Genomic DNA, 22,830 nt, shown 5'->3' on the forward strand with positions numbered 1-22,830 from the left:
TAAGAAAATGTTCCCCATTGTTGACCCCAGAAAGAACGCGTGGCAGACAGTCCCTAAGTTAGAGGGGGCAGTTTCAACACTAGCTAAACGCACGACTATACCAATAGAAGATAGTTGCGCTTTCAAAGATCCTATGGATAAAAAATTAGAAGGTTTGCTTAAGAAAATTTTTGTTCAACAAGGTTTTCTTCTTCAACCAATTTCTTGCATTATTCCTGTAACCACGGCAGCGTCCTTTTGGTTTGAGGAATTAGAAAACTCGCTCCAGAAGGAGACTTCTTATGATGAAGTCATGGACAGAATTCACACTCTGAAGTTGGCTAATGCCTTCATTACAGATGCCGCTTTTCAGTTAGCTAAATTAGCGGCGAAAAATTCAAGTTTTGCAATCGTGGCGCGCAGAGCGCTTTGGCTAAAATCTTGGTCGGCGTATGTGTCGTCCAAAACAAAATTGCTTAATATTCCTTTCAAGAGTAAGACCCTATTCGGGCCAGAGTTGAAAGAAATTATTTCGGATATCACTGGGGGAAAGGGCCATGCCCTCCCACAAGATAGACCTTTCAAAGCTAAAAATAAGTCTAATTTTTGTTCCTTTCGCAATTTCAGGAACGGACCTGCTTCTACCTCTACAGCCACTAAGCAAGAGGGTAACGCATCCCAGCCCAAACCAGCATGGAAACCATTGCAAGGCTGGAACAAAGGTAAACAGGCCAAGAAGCCTGCTGCTGCTACCAAGACAGCATGAAAGGTTAGCCCCCGATCTGGGACCGGATCTAGTAGGGGGCAGACTTTCTCTCTTTGCTCAGGCTTGGGCAAGAGATGTTCCGGACCCCTGGGCACTAGAAATTGTCTCCCAGGGGTACCTTCTAGAATTCAAGGACTTTCCTCCAAAGGGAAGGTTCCACATGTCTCGCTTATCTTTAGACCAGATAAAGAGACAGGCATTCTTACATTGCGTAGAAGACCTTTTAAAAATGGGAGTGATACACCCAGTTCCAACAGCAGAACAAGGGTTGGGTTTTTACTCAAACCTGTTTGTAGTTCCCAAAAAGGAAGGAACTTTCAGGCCAATTCTGGATTTAAAAATCCTAAACAAATTCCTCAGAGTTCCATCATTCAAAATGGAAACCATTCGGACAATTTTACCAATGATCCAGGAGGGTCAATATATGACTACCGTGGACTTAAAGGATGCGTACCTGCATATTCCTATCCACAAAGATCACCATCAGTTCCTAAGGTTCACCTTTCTGGACAAGCATTACCAGTTTGTGGCTCTTCCATTCGGATTGGCCACTGCTCCCAGAATTTTCACAAAGGTGCTAGGGTCCCTTCTAGCGGTGCTAAGGCCAAGCACCTTATCTAGACGACATTTTAATACAAGCGTCGTCCTTTCACAAGACAAAGGCTCATACGGACATTGTTCTAGCCTTTCTAAGGTCTCACGGGTGGAAGGTGAACATAGAAAAGAGTTCTCTGTCCCCATTCACAAGGGTTCCCTTCCTGGGAACAATAATAGACTCGGTAGAAATGAAAATCTTTCTGACGGAGGTCAGGAAGTTAAAACTTTTGAACACCTGTCGAGTTCTTCAATCCATTCCACAACCCTCCATAGCTCAGTGCATGGAGGCAATAGGACTAATGGTTGCGGCAATGGACGTGGTTCCCTTTGCTCGAATTCATTTAAGACCATTACAACTGTGCATGCTCAAACAGTGGAATGGGGATTATGCAGATTTGTCTCCCCAGATACAAATGGACCAGAAAACCAGAGACTCACTCCTCTGGTGGTTGTCTCAGGATCACCTGTCTCAGGGAATGAGTTTCCGCAGACCGGAGTGGATCATTGTCACGACCGACGCCAGCCTCTTAGGCTGGGGTGCGGTCTGGGAGTCCCTGAAAGCTCAGGGTCTATGATCTCGGGAAGAATCTCTTCTCCCGATAAACATTTTGGAATTGAGAGCGATATTCAATGCGCTCCAGGCATGGCCTCAACTAGCGGAGGCCAAATTCATCAGATTTCAGTCGGACAACATGACGACTGTAGCGTACATCAATCATCAGGGGGGAACAAAGAGTTCCCTGGCGATGAGGGAGGTATCCAAGATCATCAAATGGGCGGAGGATCACTCCTGCCATCTATCAGCAATTCACATCCCAGGAATGGACAACTGGGAAGCGGATTATCTGAGTCGTCAGACTTTCCATCCAGGGGAGTGGGAACTTCACCCTGAGGTTTTTGCCCAGTTAACTCAACTATGGGGCATTCCAGATCTGGATCTGATGGCGTCACGTCAGAACTCCAAAGTTCCACGTTACGGGTCCAGGTCCAGGGATCCCAAGGCGACATTAGTAGATGCCTTAGTGGCGCCTTGGTCGTTCAATCTAGCTTATGTCTTTCCACCGTTTCCTCTTCTCCCCCGGCTAGTAGCCAGGATCAAACAGGAGAAGGCTTTGGTAATTCTGATAGCTCCTGCGTGGCCACGCAGGACTTGGTATGCAGACCTGGTGAATATGTCATCGGTTCCACCATGGAAGCTACCTTTGAGGCAGGACCTTCTAATTCAAGGTCCATTCGAACATCCAAACCTAGTTTCTCTGCAACTGACTGCTTGGAGATTGAACACTTGATTCTAGCGAAGCGTGGATTTTCGGAATCAGTTATAGATACTCTGATCCAGGCTAGAAAGCCTGTCACCAGGAAGATTTACCATAAGATATGGCGGAAATATCTTTGCTGGTGTGAATCCAAGGGTTACTCATGGAGTAAGATTAGGACTCCAAGGATACTATCTTTTCTCCAAGAAGGATTGGAGAAAGGTCTGTCAGCTAGTTCCTTAAAAGGACAGATATCTGCCCTGTCTGTTTTGTTACACAAGCGTCTGGCAGCCGTGCCAGATGTTCAGGCGTTTGTACAGGCTTTAGTCAGAATCAAGCCTGTCTACAGACCTGTGGCTCCTCCATGGAGCCTAAATTTAGTTCTTTCAGTTCTTCAAGGGGTTCCATTTGAACCTCTACATTCCATAGATATTAAGTTACTATCTTGGAAAGTTTTGTTTTTGGTAGCTATTTCTTCTGCTAGAAGAGTTTCTGAATTGTCTGCTTTGCAGTGTAATTCACCTTATCTGGTGTTCCATGCAGATAAGGTTGTTTTGCGTACCAAACCTGGTTTTCTTCCAAAAGTAGTTTCTAATAAGAATATTAACCAGGAAATCATTGTTCCTTCTCTGTGCCCTAATCCAGCTTCTAAGAAGGAACGACTGTTACACAATCTTGATGTGGTTCATGCTTTAAAATTCTATTTACAAGCAACTAAAGATTTCAGACAAACATCATCCTTGTTTGTTGTCTATTCTGGTAAGAGGAGAGGTCAGAAAGCGACTGCTACCTCTCTTTCCTTCTGGCTGAAAAGCATCGTCAGATTGGCTTATGAGACTGCTGGACAGCAGCCTCCTGAACGAGTTACAGCTCATTCCACCAGAGCTGTGGCTTCCACATGGGCTTTCAAGAATGAGGCTTCTGTTGAACAGATTTGTAAGGCAGCGACTTGGTCTTCACTGCATAAATTCACCAAATTTTACAAATTCGATACTTTTGCTTCTTCGGAGGCAATTTTTGGGAGAAAGGTTTTACAAGCAGTGGTGCCTTCCGTTTAGGTTACCTGACTTGTTCCCTCCCTTCATCCGTGTCCTAAAGCTTTGGTATTGGTTCCCACAAGTAAGGATGAAGCCGTGGACCGGATACACCAATGTAGGGGAAAACAGAATTTATGTTTACCTGATAAATTTCTTTCTCCTACGGTGTATCCGGTCCACGGCCCACCCTGGCATTTGGTCAGGTTTAAATTTATTTTTCCAAACTACAGTCACCACTGCACCCTATGGTTCTCCTTTTTCTCCTAACCGTCGGTCGAATGACTGGGGGGGCGGAGCCTAAGGGGAGCTATATGGACAGCTCTGCTGTGTGTTCTCTTTGCCACTTCCTGTAGGGAATGAGAATATCCCACAAGTAAGGATGAAGCCGTGGACCGGATACACCGTAGGAGAAGGAAATTTATCAGGTAAACATAAATTCTGTTTTTTTCATCAATGAAAGTAATATTATTTTTACATTTCACATGAAATGGCAAAATATAAAGTGGTTTCATTTACCATCACTTTAACTTCAAAAAAGGTGGCAACCCTATGCTGTCAACGCAATATCACAAACAGTGATGTTTCTCTTATACTAACCCCTTAGCTACATGAAAGGGAATCAAAAGCCTTTTAAAGTTCCATAAAACAATTTAAATTATGTGCATTTTATAAAAGGGTCAACTGAGGTAAAACAATGTGTGAAAAAAAAGTGTATCCAAAAAAAAAGCTTATAAATATTTTAATCAAATTTAAAAAAAATCTGCTAAATTACATACTTTAGTGTTGCCAAGTTTAGCCTGCTCCACCCCCCTTATCAGTGTTCTACTCCAAACTTTTTAAAGGGACAGTATAATCTGAATTTCAACCGTCAAAATTACATGTGCAACATGTATTTAACCAAAGTTTCATTCATCAAATTGTAAAATAACAGGTTTTATCTTATCTATTTTCTCGTCAAACTTGTACCACTTGTGTATTCACTGTCCGCCTCCATGAACGCAGCTTTTTTTCCCTATATTTGAAGAATTAGGAATCATCCTATAGTGTTGATATCTATCGCACTATGTACCTGCTATGCGTACGCTCGCACAATGACATCATCTGCTTCTGGGTTCCGCTATTCCTAGTTATGCGCATGCCCAAAATCATACGTTCATGTCAAGCGTTCGATGCTTCCAAGATTGCATATACTAGACACAGGAACGTAATGTGTCACATTATTTGCATGTGGGAAGTACAGAATCGGTCTATACCGTCCACATTGGAGATGTCGTGGAGGGGTTGGAGAACGGATATAGAGTAACGGTTAGGCTGCAATAATTATTATTTAATAAAACATGTTATAATTATTTTTTTTTTCAAATTTAACAATGCGGTTAGAATGTAAGGCTATAGAGGACGTTAGCATTAGCTTTTACATTGTCTGAGTTTACTGACCCTTTAACAAAGGTGTGCACGTGAGGATAATTACTTATGCAAGTAAGGGGGTTTTGGAGGGACAGCAAGTACTGTATATTGTTTGTTGCCAAGAGGCTTGCTTGTTTCCATGGAGATAATGTCACATAATTGTTTGTGAAAGTTTCAGCATTATACTGTGCACTGCTTTAGTCAGGTGTCGTGGCTCTGCCCCCTACCCTGCATGTGCATTTCTGAACTGCTGAAATTTTAGCCTGGATAGCACCTTCCCTATATATTGAAATGCCAAGGGGGAGCTTGCTGCAATTTCTGCAAACAAAACTATACCTGAATTAAAAGGGGTTAAAACAGAAACATTTTTGCAAGTAAGCTTTTGGCTGCATTATATATTTAGAAACGTATGTTAGTTCATACTGATTTATGTCCCTTTAATCTAGTAGTTATACCAAATAAGTATATCTGCTGATATGTCTACGAAGAATTTACACTGATCTGGGAAATATACATCATCCATATTAAACAAAAACACAAGGGGGCGCTGACATCGTTCCTCCCAGATAATATCGCTCAAAAAGAAATGACAATCCCAATAATAAGAAAAATACCATTCTTACGTCGACGCCCTCTTGTTCAATTATTATTATTTTTTTATACGTGTATTTCACAGTCCGTTACCACAACCTAAACAACGAGGTAAACTATAGATGCATACGTTTTGCGTGTCTTTTATAGTTGCCTATCACTGCGCCCATGATATTTGGTGACACTGACTATTATACCCTCTTCCTGTTCCACGTGACAGTCAAGCAGGCACCCCTCTAGTCACCACAATTTCCGGAGGGGGCCTTACGGGAGTTCCGGTTAGTCACACGTGTGCGGCAACATGGCTGATCTGCAGATGAAGTTGCTGAGGAAGAAAATCCAGAAGAGGAATGAGACGATCAAGAAGAGAAACCAGAAAAAGCGCGAGTTACAAAGTACGAACAAGAGCGTTTGGTGAAAGGAGTGAAACCACCAGGGTAGAATGACACAGAGAGGGCGCAGCAAGATAGACTGAAGGGAGGTTGATGTTTGTGGACATACGCTCAGAGTCCGTGTGTCGTGCACTCTTAAGGGTTAAGGATGTAACAGTATTTGAGTGTATCTACGCTTGTATGTCGGCATTAGGCTGTCTTATCATCCCTATAGACTGCTTCTGGATAAGAGGGAGGTAGGATAGTTTGAAACAATGATTCCAACTTTTAAAGTGACTTGCGGGTGTCTGCTTTTTCTATATGAGTTTTAAGCATCATAATACCCAAGACATATGCGAAGAAGTATCTGTGGACTTTAGTGTTTATGTTATTGGCCGTGAAATCTCTGTTTAAATTGTGCAACGAGTATTTGCGTATAATTTGACAGAACATTACTATGGAAATGCATTGCTCATAAAGTGACATAATAGTCATATGTTAAATCACTTGAAACCGATGCAGTATAACTGTAAAAAGCTGAAGATATTTTACCTCACAATTTCCTCAGTTCACCAGAGTAAGTTCTGTGTAAAAAGTTATACTCAGCTGCTCCCAGCTGCAGGTAAAAAAAATATATTAATAAATGAACAGCAGCCAATCAGCAGTGCTGAGGTCATGAACTTTTACTGTGATCTCATGAGATTTCATAGTAAACTTCCTTAAACTGAATAGCGAAATGAGTGCACTCCCTTGCCTGTCCAGGGACAGACATACTGATTTGCTGCTTAAAGTCCTTTGCAATGGGGTTTGAATACTTAGGACATTTTGAGGTAAAATATCTTTCTTTTTTACATACAGATTTCCAGGTGATATTTTCTAGTCAGCTTTTTACAGCTATGCTGGATCACTTTCAAGTGTTTCAACATTTGGGTATCATGGCCCTTTAATGTGTGTGAGGTGGTCTAACCTTACCTTATTTGGGTTAGTAGTGAAGTGCTGAAAGATTGTTTTCTTGAGTTTGACATGTCTTACTATAATGGATAAAATGCAACATTCTTAAATTTGTATGTATTTTGAAGATACATTTTTAAAAGCAAATACATTATCACAATAATAGCAATTTTACAAATGCTATTTTACTGATTCTTGTGGATATTGGTGTTGATTGTTCTATCTTGAAAATGAATTCTAGGTAAGATTGCAGCCAGTAATGCTGAGGAGGAGATTGGGATTGCTGAAACAGAGGATCTGGTGAATCAAAATGAAAAGGTGAATAACCAGACAGAAACCCATGCAACAGATAATGTAGAGATCAGCAGTAATGTGAAGCATCCCACTAAAGACGCAGAGACTGATGGACCTGCCAGACCTCCAAAAGCCAAGAAAAAAAAGAAGAGGAAAATTGTTGCAGACGCTGAAGAGTTTGGTGAGCTTTTATGTGCTTTGATTCCCAATTAATTCCTATTCCTTATATTTCTCTGTCACACTTACCAGGACTAGACTGAGACTAAAATCTGCTCTGGATAAAATCAATAATTTGAAATCGATCTTAAATGTATTTTCTGTGATTAGGTACTTTTATAGTTAGATGTTATAATCACATAATATCAAAGCATTTCTATAGTTTACATATTGAACTATACATTTGTAACATATTCAATATGTATTATTATTATCCAGTACTCTCTGCAGCATATGGTATTAGTCCATCAGTAGGCATGTACTTTTGTCATTCTTCATATACTGGGGTTGGGGGGCTTGTAGGTGGCATTCTGTAGGTGCCAACTTCTACTGGTCTATCAAAAGGCATAATACCAGACAGTAGGTGCTGTGCACTTACATTTGCCATTATCATCATAAAGTTATTCTTGGGAGCCACGGAGGAATGCTGTTCCTGACCAGGGGCAGTCACACAACCCTGCTCATCACCAGCTGTGCTCAGCTAGAGAGCCAGAGTGTTTAACCACTTCAGGGGGTTAAACAGAGTTTAATAATGACATGCTTTAATGAATACTTCTGTTATCAAATGGTCTTAGTTCCCATGATATTCTGTTTTGAAGAGATACCTAGGTAGGCATCTGGAGCACTACATGGCAGGAAATAGTGCTGACATTTAGGACTCTTGCAAATGGTAAGATTCTTGTGAAAACTGCTGCCAAATAGTGCTTCAGAAATTGGCCGGCTCCTAAGTATACAGGTGAAACTCGAAAAATTATAATATTGCGCAAAAGTTCATTTATTTCACTAATGAAACTTAAAAGGTGAACACACAGAACAATATCAGACCTCTGAAAAGTATAAGCATGCATACTGTATGAGAGAGACTCATTACATGCAAAGCAAGATGGTTCAAGCCGTGATTTGTCATAATTGTGATGATTATGGCTTACAGCTCATGAAAACCCCAAATCCACAATCTCAGAAAATTAGAATATTACATGCACTCAATAAAACAAGGATTGTACATAGAACAATATCAGAACTCTTAAAAGTATAAGCATGCATACTGTATGTACTCAGTACTTGGTTTGGGCCCCTTTTGCAGCAATTACTGCCTCAATGCGGTGTGGCATGGAAGCTATCAGCCTGTGGCACTGCTGAGGTGTTATGGAAGACCAGGATGCTTCAATAGCAGCCTTCAGCATTGTTCGGTCTCATGTCTCTCATCCTTCCTCTTGACAATGCCCCATAGATTCTCTATGGGGTTCAGGTCAGGCGAGTTTGCTGGCCAATCAAGCACAGTAATCCCACGGTCATTGAACCAGGTTTTGGTCCTTTTGGCAGTGTGGGCAGATGCCAAGTCCTGCTGAAAAATGAAGTCAGCATCCCCATAGAGCTCATCTGCGGAAGGATGCATGAAGTGCTCCAAAATCTCCTGGTAGACGGCTGCGTTGACCCTGGACTTAATGAAGCACAGTGGACCAACACCAGCAGATGACATGGCTCTCCAAATCAACACAGACTGTGGAAACTTCACACTGGACTTCAAGCATCTTGCAGTGTGTGCCTCTCCATTCTTCCTCCATACTCTGGGTCCTTGGTTTCCAAATGAGATGCAAAATTTGCTCTCATCAGAAAGAGGACTTTGGACCACTGAGCAACAGACCAGGTCTGTTTTTTCTTTAGCCCAGGTAAGACGCTTCTGACGTTGTTTGTTGTTTAGGAGTGGCTTAACAAGAGGAATACAACATTTGAAGCCCATGTCCAGGATCCGTCTGTGTGTGGTGGCTCTTAATGCACTGACTCCAGCCTCAGTCCACTCCTTGTGAAAGTCCCCAACACTTTTGAATGGCCTTTTCCTGACAATCCTCTCCAGGCTGCGGTCATCCCTGCTGCTTGTGCACCTTTTTCTTCCACACTTTTCCCTTCCACATAAGTGATACAGCACTTTGGGAATATCCAACTTCTTTTGCAATTACCCTTTGAGGCTTTCCCTCCTTATGGAGGGTGTCAATGATGGTTTTCTGCACAACTGTCAGGTCAGCTGTCTTTCCCATGATTGTGATTCCTACTGAGACTGATAGACTATTTAAGGGCTCAGGAACCTTTTGCAGGTGTTATGGCTTAATTACTAATTAGAGTGGGACACTTTGAGCCTAGAATATTGCACCTTTTCACAATATTCTAATTTTCTGAGATTGTGGATTTGGGGTTTTCATGAGCTGTAAGCTGTAATCATCACAATTATGACAAATCACGGCTTGAACTATCTTGTTTTGCATGTAATCAGTCTATCTCATATTAGTTTCATCTTTTAGGTTGCATTAGTGAAATAAATGAACTTTTGCATGATATTCTAATTTTTCGAGTTTAACCTGTATGTCCCTGTTTTTCAACAAAAGATACCAATAGAACAAAAAATGATATTCAAAGAGGCAAGAGATGCTAATGTTAAATCAATCAACAGTCATTAGTTGATAGAAGTAAATAGTAGCTATTGGTGCAGACCCTTAAACAGTATGTGTGTGTGTATGTGTGTGTATATATATATATATATATATATAATTTTTTTTTTATGAACCTCAGGCAGATGCTGAGATTAATGGGCACACAATAGCTAATGCCCAAAAATAAGAAAGGAAATTCAGCACATCTTTTCAAAGGAATATATAGCGAGCATATTTATCACATAAAAATTACAAGGAAATGTAATATGGTAAGTCTCAGTGAAGGGAATATTAAACTCATTTGATGCACAATGTACACAAAAGTAAAAGCTAAGAAAAAGAGGGAAACAAAAAAACAATGTAAAGATTAATGGTCTAGTACTGAAAGTTAACATAAACGGTGCCTTTATATTTTTTTTAAAGGGCTGACACCACCAGATCTATCCACAAGCTCCACCAATAGGAGAAGAATACTTGGATTGGTTCAAATTACAGGATCGTTGTCACCTTTTAAAATTCACAAACTGCCAGAATATTTCACACGTATTATCCAGCCAATCACTAGCCCTAACTGCAATGCAGAAGGGTATATGCTAGTGTGGGTAACACAAGGGATCAATGCTGACTGGAAGAAATGTAATTAGATATGAAACAAATGTTGCCTACAGATCACAACATATTTGATTTTAAGTTTTAAACTAACAGTTGCGAAATACACAAGATGTATAAACTGCAAGATGGAAAATGCTCTTTCGTGAATACAAACAAATGCAAGCTTCAGCAGCACATATCTTTTTTTGGTAGCAGGCCACAAGCTGTATTAAAGAGCAGCAAAGTTCTGTATTATTATGTATGCATTGTTAGTATAGCTCCATCAGTTCGCTTATATAAAATGCGATACAAAGTTTACATGTGCATAGATTGTATGAGGATCGGATGAAGCCCTATAAAGCTGTGAGTGGGGGGTGAAACGTGCATAGGCTGTGGTTTATGCAGTTGCCATATTGGATTAGTTCCAGTTTGCTGATATCGAAGAGTTCCAGTGCAAGGACGCTATATATTGCTATGCTAGCAAGACTTAACTCACATCGCTCCACTTCATCCTCTGATTGCCGGACTTGGGACATAAACTGATTGAGTGGAAGTTACTTCTGGAGTGAGTCTTGCTTTACTGCCAAGATTGTACTGGATTGACTTTCAACTAACGGATATGTGCTTACGACTTCATGCACGTGTAAACTAATTCAGCCGCTTCATTATGCCTTACAATTTAAGCTCATTTTGGCTATTATTGCCTATACTCGAATGGGTTTACAATCTATGCACATGTAAACTTTGAGATATGAAAAAGAAAAGAAACAGGGCGCAACCCCTCTAAGTGTAATAAGTTAGTTACAAACAGATTTTATTACAAAGCGCAAATTCACACTCACAAGATAGAACCTCAAACGTATGAGGTATGGTAAACACACTGGGGAACAGCTCAAGGTCTCTCAAGGCAAATATCAATTTCACAAGATTGAGGATCGAGCGTTGTGGTATTTATACTATACAAGTTTGACTATCATTTACTGCATGTACTTTGCATACGGATTGTTTTATTATATGTGCGGACGGTATAAGGACATAAGGCTTACCGGGATCTGTGAGTGGAGTCATCTGACACGGATGTAATGATACATCATACACCGGACCTCCAGACTGAGTGGGGCTACTTGAGATCTGCAGTATATTTGCCTTGAGAGACCTTGAGCTGTTCCCCAGTGTGTTTACCATACCTCATACGTTTTGAGGTTCTATCTTGTGAGTGTGAATTTGCGCTTTGTAATAAAATCTGTTTGTAACTAACTTATTACACTTAGAGGGGTTGCGCCCTGTTTCTTTTCTTTTTCATATCTTGTAGTTTATCCGGTCTCCAGAACCGTGTAATAGTGGTGGCAGCAACCCATCGATATAATCTGTGATAGACTCTGTGCAACCTGGATGTCATTTAACAGACATATATCCTCTACTGTTATAATTTTATGCTGAATTTGTGAGCTGTTTTGTGGAGTGTGGGGCGCTTTTTAATTGTGTGTTTAATTATAACATGTAAACTTTGTATCGCATTTAGTGTAAATAAACTGGAGCTATACTAATAATGCATACATGCACACAGGTGACGGCATAATAATACAGAACTTTGCTGCCCTTTAATACAGCTTGTGGCCTGCTACCAACAAATATTTGGGCCTTGCTGCTGGAGCTTGCATTTGTTTGGATTCATGAGAGCATTTTCCATCTTGCAGTTTAAACATGTTGTGTACTTTGTACCTGTTAGTTTTAAACTTAGAATCATAAATGTTGCGATCTGTAGGCAACATTTGTTTCATATCTAATTATATTTCTTCCAGTCAGCATAGATCCCTTGTGTTACCCACACTAGCATAAACCCTTCTGCATTGCAGTTTGGGCTAGTGATTGGCAGGGTGTTTCTGGAAATTTGTGAATTTAAAAGGGTGACATAGATCCTGTAGTTTGAACCCACCCAAGCATTGTTCTCCTATTGGTGGAGCTTGTTGGATGGCTGTGGTGTTGTCAGCCCTTAAAAAATATACGGCACTGTTTATGTTAACTTTTTGGTATTGGATCATTAATCTTCACATTGTTTTTGTTTTCCTCTTTTTCTTTGCTTTTCCTTTCTGCTAATATTTTTGTGTACATTGTGCACCAAAGGAGTTTAATATTCCCTTCACTAAAATAACCATAATATTACCTTGTAATTTGTATGGGAGAAATAAATATGCTTGCAGTAGATTTCTTTGAAAATATGTGCTGAATTCTTGTCTTTTTTTTTGGGCATTAGTTACTGTGTGCTCATCAATCTCAGCATCTGTCTGAGGTTCATTTAAAAAAAAAATTGATAGAAGTAAATTTGAAAGTTGTTTTAAAATTGATTTGATCTATCTGAATTCTGAAAGAAACATGTTGGGTTTCATACCCTTTTAATATTCACACTCGCATCGTATGCAGTTATAAAATATGAAAGGCCATATAAGATTTGAAGATGCACACTGGTTCCCCAGGTGGTTAGATTGGATAACCCTGCTATAGCATGCCATTTGTATTTATCTCTATCTGCACTCAAATACGGTTTATTGTATATGGTAGATGCTAAGAAAGCAAAATGCACAGAGGACGGAGTTGCAGAGGAAGTAAAAGACTCAACCGAAGAGAGCCTACCTGAAAAGGGGGATGAAGAGGAGGAGGATGAGTCCAGCTTGCCTATGGGATTGAGCGGTATGGGAGTAGTTGCTTTTGTGTCTGCTGCAAGATTATGCATTTCTCTTGTTTAATTATTTAATATAATACATATATTTAAAACAATGTTTCAATATATCAACTAAATATATTCACATTTTAAACATCCTGTTGTATCTTTTATGTAATCTGGTTGATTTGAGAAAAAAAAAGTGCCTTTAAGCAATACTTTCTGAGGAAGAGTAGATGTATCTCTTGTAGCTTGTCAAATCCTTTTTGTGTTTCAGATAATGTAATTAGGAGTATGTTTGTTTATTTTTGCACTCTCCACAGAAATGTATTAGTAATTGTGTAGCTAACTAAACATTTACTTATGTACAGGGAACACTAGGTTCCCTATGAGCATGGCCAGATCACCAATAATTTTTTCTTATGTAGTACCGTCGGTCTTAAAGGGATTCTGAACCAACATTTTTTTTCTTTATGATTCAAATAGAGCATGCAATTTTAAGCAACTTTCTAATTTACTCCAATTATCATTTTTTTTTCTTCGTTCTCTTGGGCTATTTATTTGAAAAAGCAGGAATGCATGCTTAGGATCAGGCCCATTTTTGGTTCATCACCCTGGATAGCGCTTGCTTGTTTTTGGCTGCATTTAGCCACCAATCGGCAAGCGCTACCCAGGTGCTGAACCGAAGATGGGCCAGCTCGTAAGCTTACATTCCTGCTTTTTCAAATAAAGATACCAAGAGAACAAAGAAAAATTAATAGGAGTAAATTTGAAAGTTGCTTAAGATTGCATGCTCTATCTGATACACAAAAGAAAAAACTTGAGTTCAGTATCCATTTTAATTGAATTTTAAAAATAAGTTAAATCTGATTTTTCAATATAAAATAAGATTTCACAAAAAAAGGATATTTGCCTCATGTTAACACTGGCGCACTTACAATTGTTCTTTGAATTATTATGTGAATATAGTAGTGCCTGGTGTATGTTTGGGAAACATCTGCTCCTTATTGATGTGAATGCTTCTGGTTTATTAACACATATATTGCTTTGCATATTGTTGCCCCTTTTGTAAACTTTGAATTGAGTGCTTGGGGAAAAAAAATATAGTCTGAAACTAATAGATATTTTTTTATCTCCACTTAGGTGCATTTGAGGACACAGCTTTCTCTTCTCTAGCTGATGCTGTGAATGAGAACACCTTGCGAGCCATTGTCGAGATGGGTTTCACAAACATGACTGAGATCCAGCACAAATCTATAAGGCCCCTGCTGGAGGGCAGGTAGGGCAAGCACAATATCTGCCTTCCCTTTGTGTATATGTGTGCATTACTTCATGAGATAGGTTTGCTTTATAATGGGAACATTTTTGTTGTACTGGCTATCTAATGATGGCTGCATGAGACCTAGGGACAGCTGTGAGAAAATGTGCAATCTTGGGACATAAATGTGCCTACAAAAAAAAGTTAAATGGACATTTAACTCCAAAATGTATCTTCTCCCCCAAACATTTTGTTTAATGAAAAGATAACATTGTAATATACATAACTTGTTTGTTTTTACCTTTTCTTTAAAATGAAAATTGTTAATTCCATTAGCATTTACCCTCCACAGTTTACTCAGCTATGTAATATCTTAAAGGAACTCAACTCTAAATTCCACACTTTTTTTTTTTTTGTACATAGGGAAACAAACGTTGTAATGCATTACTACAGCAAAATAGATACAATACATTGAGCTTTTAAGGGTGTGCATCACTGTACTGCTACTCAATGCAAACTGGTTCTAAAATGAAAGTTTTAAACTATTTTTGTAGTTTAGTCTTTAAAACCAATTACCATCTGATATGAATGCCCATTTAAAGCTATTATTGTTCCTGACAAGCAAAAGTATCCAGTAGCAGTGAGGGACATTAGGTGGTTTCAGTGTAGATATTATTGTAGGACAGAAATCAGTATGATGTACTTGCTCATTCATTTATAGAATAGAATCATTTAATCCCCAAGTATGAAAAATATAAAAGGAATTCTTCATGGTGCAAAGGTATCAGATGACAATGAACAAACAAATGCAATCAGCAGTGTACAAATCTAACCATCACATATATTCACAAGAGTTACTAAAGTGTCATTTACTGTACCGGAAGTGAAATAAGAGAAGCATTCCTGTTTGCTATATTAATAGCCTGGGGAAAAACCATTCAGAAAAGGATTTGTCCGAGTTGGTAAAACTGAACATTTGACTACAATAACAAGAGACGATTAAAAAAAAACAATGTCCCGGGTGAGGTAAATCACATACAAATGTTCCTACTTTTCTTATTCCTTGAAAAGTAAATGTCCTTAAGAGAAATAAGTTGACATTAAATGTGTCTCCCAATTTGGTGTAGTCTCCCAAGTAGCAGAGCTGTACCAGGTTAAAATAGAGGATGACAAAACTGAATCAGTGATGGCTGAATAAAAACAAATTATGTTTGAGACGGGTCAAATTGTTTGTTACCTTAAGAAGTAAAGGTTGCTGAGACTTTTTAATTATAGTAAAAATGTTGATGTCCCATTTCAAGTGATGTTGCATTGTTGTGCCAAGGAATTTGTATGCAGTCTTTAATTACCATCTCTTTGGTTTTATGAACATTTCATTCTAAAGTGTTTGCGTCACTTCATGTTACCAGCCTGTCTACTTCCATGTTATTGAAATTTGCAGACATCACTATTCTATAACTTCACAGATTCATTTGCAGAAGTACAATCATTGGTATATAAGGAATAGAGCAAGGGAGACAGAACACAACCCTGTGGGACACCAGGGTTGGAAATGTCTTTTAGTAGAAGAATATGAATGATATATACATGTAGAGGTTGTGATTGATTAGCAAGGGCACTGGGGATTCTGGGAAACAGGGAAATTAGTCAAACATACAAATATACTAAAACAAAGCTGTTACGTTGTGAAGCTGCAATTTCATGCAGTTTTACAATAATCTGGCATGTCTGCTTGTGGGGATAGCTTACTAGCTAATAAATAAATCTTACACAAGTCTATTGGTGAACATTGACACTCCCCACAAGCATGAAAAAAGGTTTTTTTTCTTTCTTTTCTCTTTAGAAAAAGAAAATTGTTTTTCAATAAAAATATGGAAGAGAGACAGATAAAGATTTTCTGGCTTCTACCTTTATATAATGCTATAGGAAACCACTGAAGATACTCTGATCTTCAGGCTATTAGTACCATAATGACTGATATCTGGGACAACAACCAAATCTCTACTGAACATGTCTTAACTTAATTTTTTCAGCTGTTTGCTTCTACTCGCTATGTTGAAAATATATCAAAATATAAGGGTCTTTTGAGCCTTTATCTTGGTAACCATACTATCTATTTTGCATATTTAACTTCTTAAACATTACTGAACATTGTTATTCCGGTTTGGCTAATTTATTTATTTTTAATGTTAAAAACAGTTGAAAAGTACCACTAAACACATTAAAATAGCTTAATTAGTAAATGTATAATAAAAAATACTCTGCAAAAGTACCTTGTTTGAATTTTAAATGAGTAGTAGATTTCTTTCTAATAATTTTTAAACGCCGGGGTTAGGTTCCAGAAGGAATGGTTGTAAATCAAAACCGTTGTAAATTGAAACCCAGTTTATAATGTAAGTCAATGGGAAGTGAGGGAGTTGGGTTCCAGGCCCCTCTCAAAATTGTCATAAGTAACACCTAATACATTATTTTTAAAGCTTTGAAATGAAGACTTTAAATGCTAAACAGCATTATAAACCTAATAAAATAATCACACAACACATATATGATTAAACTAATTTAAATGAACAAAAACATTTGCTAAACAGCATTATACACCTAATAAAATAATCACACAACACAGACTTCACTTGCATTTTTCTGCAAACAGTTCTTTCTATGCATTCCAATCTGGACTGATTTATATACAGGAAGTTCTTGTTCCTTTGAAATCTGCTTGATAGCTCAGGTCTGGTAAAAACGGATTAATTTCAGCTTGCTTGGCTTTGCTGCACCACAAGCGGACAGCTCCACCTACTGGCTATTTTAATAAATGCACTGCTTGTCAATGCTTTTCAATAGCAGTCACATGACTGGAAAAAAAAGGTTGTTATTCTGAAACAGTGTAAATTGAACCGTTGTAAAACGAGGGCCACCTGTGTGTGTATGTATATATATATATATATATATATATTTCATGATGTCCATAGACATTAAAGGACTATTAAACACAGTAGATTTGCATAATCAACAAATGCAAGATAACAAGACAATACAATAGAATTTACTCTGAATTTCAAATGAGTAGTAGATTCTTTTCTAACACATTTTCAAAGTTATGTATATTTCCACTCCCCCTGTACCATGTGACATCAATCAGCCAATCACAAATGCATATACGTATAGTCTGTGAGTTCTTGCACATGCTCAGTAGGAACTGTTGACTCAAAGTGTAAATATAAGACTGTGCACATTTTTTTTTAATGGAAGTAAATTGGAAAGTTGTTTAAAATTACATGCTGTATCTGAATCATGAAAATTTAATAAAACCTGAGTGTCCCTTTAACAGAATGTGATAGAAGCTAAAGACTATCTCAATTTGTGAAGCATATTTCATGATCAGAAAACTTACATTTCCCGTTTTGTGCTATTTTTAGGGACGTTCTGGCTGCTGCCCGCACTGGGAGTGGTAAAACCTTGGCTTTCCTTATACCAGCAATTGAATTGGTTTATAAACTCAAATTTATGCCACGGAATGGTGAGCGTTTTAAGAAATCTTTGCTTGTCTAATGATGTCTGATTTGATATACTTGTCATAACTCCTTTATACAATAAGCTGTAGCTGTCTCTCATTCTCTTTAGGGCCAGCTTCATCCTCTCTTGTTATCCAGTCTCCCTCTTTTCCCTTTGTATAATTGTTTAACCTACTTTTTTTTTTTTTTTTTTTTTTTCCAACCATGTCAGGTACTGGTGTCCTCATTTTGTCCCCCACAAGAGAGCTGGCAATGCAGACATATGGGGTCCTAAAGGAGCTTATGACTCATCATGTTCATACCTTCGGTTTGGTCATGGGAGGCAGTAATCGATCAGCAGAGGCACAAAAACTAGCTAATGGGGTAAACATTGTGGTGGCAACTCCGGGCAGACTGCTGGACCATATGCAGGCACGTTAATTGTCCTCTGTTGTATTTGTGCAGTATATTTTGTAGATTTTCTGTGTTTTCTAATGCTCTGCCTTATTTTGTTATACTGCAGAACACACCTGGCTTCATGTACAAAAACCTGCAGTGTCTGGTTATTGATGAGGCAGATCGGATCCTAGAAGTTGGCTTTGAGCAGGAAATGAAACAAATAATAAATCTGCTGCCAAGTAAGTTTGTCCTAACTAGTACAGAAAGTGTTAACATGAAAATACAGGCTTATTTGAGGATTCTGTTTGATAGATATATATATAGATATATTCATTCTAATGTTGTTAACCAGCTGTAAGAAGCAAAGTGCATGTAATTAAAGGGACATGAATTCCACAATATTTATTTCATAATTCTGATAGAGTATACAAGTCTGCTGGTTGGTGATTGCACAAATATGCCTCTTGTCATTGACTTACTGTTGTATTCAGCTATCTTCCAGTAGTGCATTGCTGCTCCTTCAATAAAGGATACAGAGAGAATTAAGCAGAATTGGTAATAGAAGTAAATTTAAAAAGTAGTAGTAAAATCGAATGTTCTATTTCTATCATGAAAGAAAAAAAATTGGGTTTCATGTCCCTTTTATGTATAGATTGATTTAGAGTAGCATTACTTAGGTTTTTGTGCAAGACCCACATTTGGATTAAGGTTGTTAAGATAAAATGAATATAATCCTGAATATCCATGCCTTATCTGATCACTCTCTCTCAATACTGCGAGTGTCCAACATTATTACATGAGAACAAAAATGTTTTTATATCTAATGAACTTAGATGCACACAAGGTACTGTTCTAAAGCTCAGATTTTCAGTACTATTCATCCATTCATACTGTGCTGTTATGGAAATCCAATCACTGTGTCACCAGCAATGTTTTACAGTAAAGATTTGTGTTTGCATGGCCTGGGTGTATGTCACTTGCTATCAGTGAAGTTAGTGTCATTCTCATACAATAGATAGAGAATTATGTAACCTGTACAAGGACATGTCCCAAATCCAGGAAGGTACTTCTAAAATTATTTTTGACTGCTAATATTTGATTATTTTTTACATAGCTTTATAAAAATACTGTTATCTGGTTACTTTTTATTTGTACTTTGTTTTTTACCGAGTGGTGGGGCAATTCAAAGTAATTATTTTAAGATGCATGAGTTTATTTTATATTTCCTGTTTTTCAGAACGCAGACAGACAATGCTGTTTTCTGCCACTCAGACTCGCAAGGTGGAAGATCTTGCTAGGATCTCCCTTAAGAGGGAGCCTTTATATGTGGGAGTGGATGACCACAAAGAAACAGCCACTGTGGATGGACTGGAACAGGTACTGTAACTTCTATGCTGCTTTTTTTGTCCTTATTTAATGCGTTTCTCATTTTGAATAGTTTAACCCCTTAACGATACGGACATATCCTGTACATTGCATGTTCTTAAAGATCCATAATAAAAGTACCCTTTTTTTTTAATGCATACATTTATTTCTCAGCACATATGTTATGGACATGAAGCTTATTTGTAAAATAATTCAGTAAAAAGATGTGAATTAATTACCCCTTTAATGATAAATATTTATTTTTCGTCATGTAAAACCGCCCCCTAATCTCAAGGGGCTTTCCCTGCTGGTGCCGTGGTAGTGAGTTTACACAAGCGGGTATTCATACATTTACTGTCATACATGGTGCTGTCAAAATGTAGAATAGTTCACTGCTTAGGGAGCATCATATTTTTCCATATTAAAAGTACAGGATTTACATTGCTAAACCTCATACCATTGCAAACTTCCATGCACATAACATTTTTGCTTCTGCATGCTGCACCGTATTTACTTTGTTTAGGGAACAGCTTTACAGCAGCTGCTATTTTAAGGAAGTACCGATCCTTCACACATGACTGCACAGGAGTTATCTAAATATTCCATAGCCTTGTTTGATTCACTTCAGAACTGCATGTGAGGGGGATATAACTAGGGCTGTAAATGTTCAGATGACCTCAATGCAGTGTGAAGGATCCTTTCTTCCCGTTTTTTTTTTTTTTTTTTTTATCAGCTTCTGTAAAGCTGTTTCCCAAACAAGGTAACACTGAGCAGCTTTTATGTGCAGGGAAGTCTGCAATGATATGAGCTGCAGACACGGGCTGCCTGGTGTTAATATGCAGGGAGCTCTTGATCTTTACTACAACATATTATTCTTCCACTCTGCCTAGCCTGAGACACTGCGTATGTGGGAAAATGACTGCTGAGCTAATGTGCGCATGTTCAGTGGCTCTGGCAAGTCGTCCGACCGCACTGTTTATTAGGCTGTAAATGATCAGTTTCAGTGGGCAGTAAATCACAGATACATTATAAAGGTGAATATAATAAAAACTGCTTAAAACAAAAAATAGATGCCTATTGAAAATTTTTAAATGAAAGCATAATCTTTTTTAATGATTCTTTCTTCAAAAACGATTATAATGTCCCTTTAAGGTTTTTTTTTTACCCTGCAATAGTGTGGGTCTTTCCGCAAGCTCTGAGACGCTACTACAACATGGCTCATTCCCCCGAGGCATTTGTCTATAGTACAGTTCCTCCGGTGTCTGCCAGTACCGGGCTATTTAACCCCTGCAAGTAAAAAATACATCCAACTTACCCGTTAAGGGTTTTAAGAAACATAAAACACACCTTGTAATTGGTGTTTTCCATCCAACTTTGAACACTTTCTGATAGCCTTAACATCTGGTTTGCTGTAGTTTTTTTGTTAATACAGTCTGCATTGTTTTGCAGTATGTATCATATCACAGCTACTGAGGCAAATTAGTGGTGGATGTATAGCAGGCTTTGAAGTCTGTGCACTTTAAAATTCTTAGAATTTGAAAATCCACTATTTTCAAAGTTAAATTACAGGAAAGGGTGTTGAATAATGAATGTATATAGCCGATTTCTTTTTACTACCCGTAATTATTATATATTGCAATCTGAAGATATGCTATGTTCCTTCTGCTTTTCCTGTGTCCAGAGGTTTTCATTATAACTATATGTCTGTATTCCTCCTTGTGAAAGTGCGACACACTAAAATCTGGATTTGCACATATCTTTGTGTTGTATTTTCACAAGAAAAATCCAGCTCCAAAAAGAGCCGAATAACGCGAGTGGTCATTTTCTCCCACATTTGGCAGCTAACAAAACGACAAAATGCACATCCCCTAATTTTAACAACTTGCTGCTTGCTATTATGTTTTCAAAGAACGCCATTTTGCTTTTTTGTTACATAATATATCGGATGATTGTTGGTACTTAAAGGTACAGAATTTTTTATTGTTTAAAAAGATAGATGGGGCGTGTCTCCAGGCAGCACCTTGAGTGGTAGCGAAATTGGTAGCTGCGTGTGGGATACTGATAACTTGCCACCTATCAGTTGGTTATGAAGCCATCTAACTTATACACTTTGATGACTGGATTCTACAGATCCTGTTGATCATTTTGATTTTAGACTGTGCCGAGTTCTGCACCAGAAAAAAACGATTTGAAGCGTTGAGGCCTGCGGCAACCCCCCCCCCCCCCCCCCTCCGCAAGCAATAATACGGGTTATGAGTAGCCAGTGCACTGCTATAAAACTGCTCTACATCACTATTCAAGCGCTAATTTAAATTATGGAGAATACCCAGATTATAGATATGTTGAGCACAATCTTGGAGTCCCAAAGAATCCATCTCTGCAACATTATAGAGAAAGCATTTCGTTCCGACTACTGCAGCTGCAAGAAAACAGAGGTGCAGGAAGTGAATCCTCCTGAACCTAACATAAGAGAGGAGAAACACACAGGGACCACCGTTCGCAATGTCAGTGATAATTCTGACCCAAGAATGACGATGCAATCAGGAGCTCATACCACTACTATGGAGACTCCATCATATGTGCCCGGGGACGCAACTAAGCAGCTTCAACACCCACATGGACAGGACCCTGCTCCTACTCATACTTTCAGACAATGGAGCGATCCAGATCACGGCTCCCATTTGGCAGTGACGAGACCTAAAGGAAAGGACATACTGACCACACTTGATGAGAGCCGGTATGGGAAAACATCATACCCGCCATCAAAGGTCGGCACTCCAGCAACTCCGGCCCCATCTGGGATTTCTGCTCATAACCTCCTAGGGACCGGTAAATCTTCCGCTTATAGTTACCGGAGCATGTTTGGGAAATTTTCAACAACACTTGACCTCCCCACTCCTGGATCACTGAGCATAAAGTTACTCATGACGAGTCACCATGAGCGGCTAAGCTTCGACCCGAGTAGAGTGGGGATAGGTTGAAGCGTTCATCTCCGATAAGGTGAGGTGTAAGACCCTACTTGTTTGTTTGCCCTTATCAGCAATAGTAACTGTTTATCACCCTGCCACTCTTTGGGACCATTAAACCAATTTATGACGGATATATTTCCTGAAATCAGACACTCATGCAGGACTTTGCTGAACATTTAAACCGGCTACAAAAAACAAAAAATTAGG

General features: G+C 38.7%; 1 protein-coding gene across 1 annotated transcript in view; it reads left to right on the forward strand.

Moving 5' to 3' along the window:
- The first annotated feature begins 5,882 nt into the window (after positions 1 to 5,882).
- The window catches only part of DDX18 (DEAD-box helicase 18), a 33,712-nt gene continuing 16,764 nt past the window's right edge, over positions 5,883 to 22,830 (forward strand). The window contains exons 1-8 of the mRNA XM_053698011.1: positions 5,883 to 6,028; positions 7,197 to 7,430; positions 13,042 to 13,170; positions 14,285 to 14,420; positions 17,816 to 17,916; positions 18,123 to 18,322; positions 18,414 to 18,528; positions 19,527 to 19,666. Of these exons, the coding sequence (XP_053553986.1) occupies positions 5,935 to 6,028; positions 7,197 to 7,430; positions 13,042 to 13,170; positions 14,285 to 14,420; positions 17,816 to 17,916; positions 18,123 to 18,322; positions 18,414 to 18,528; positions 19,527 to 19,666 (1,149 nt within the window). The 5' untranslated portion in view covers positions 5,883 to 5,934. The remainder of the gene's footprint in view (positions 6,029 to 7,196; positions 7,431 to 13,041; positions 13,171 to 14,284; positions 14,421 to 17,815; positions 17,917 to 18,122; positions 18,323 to 18,413; positions 18,529 to 19,526; positions 19,667 to 22,830) is intronic.

Source organism: Bombina bombina, chromosome 1 (assembly GCF_027579735.1).
Source record: "Bombina bombina isolate aBomBom1 chromosome 1, aBomBom1.pri, whole genome shotgun sequence".
Lineage (NCBI taxonomy): Eukaryota > Metazoa > Chordata > Amphibia > Anura > Bombinatoridae > Bombina > Bombina bombina.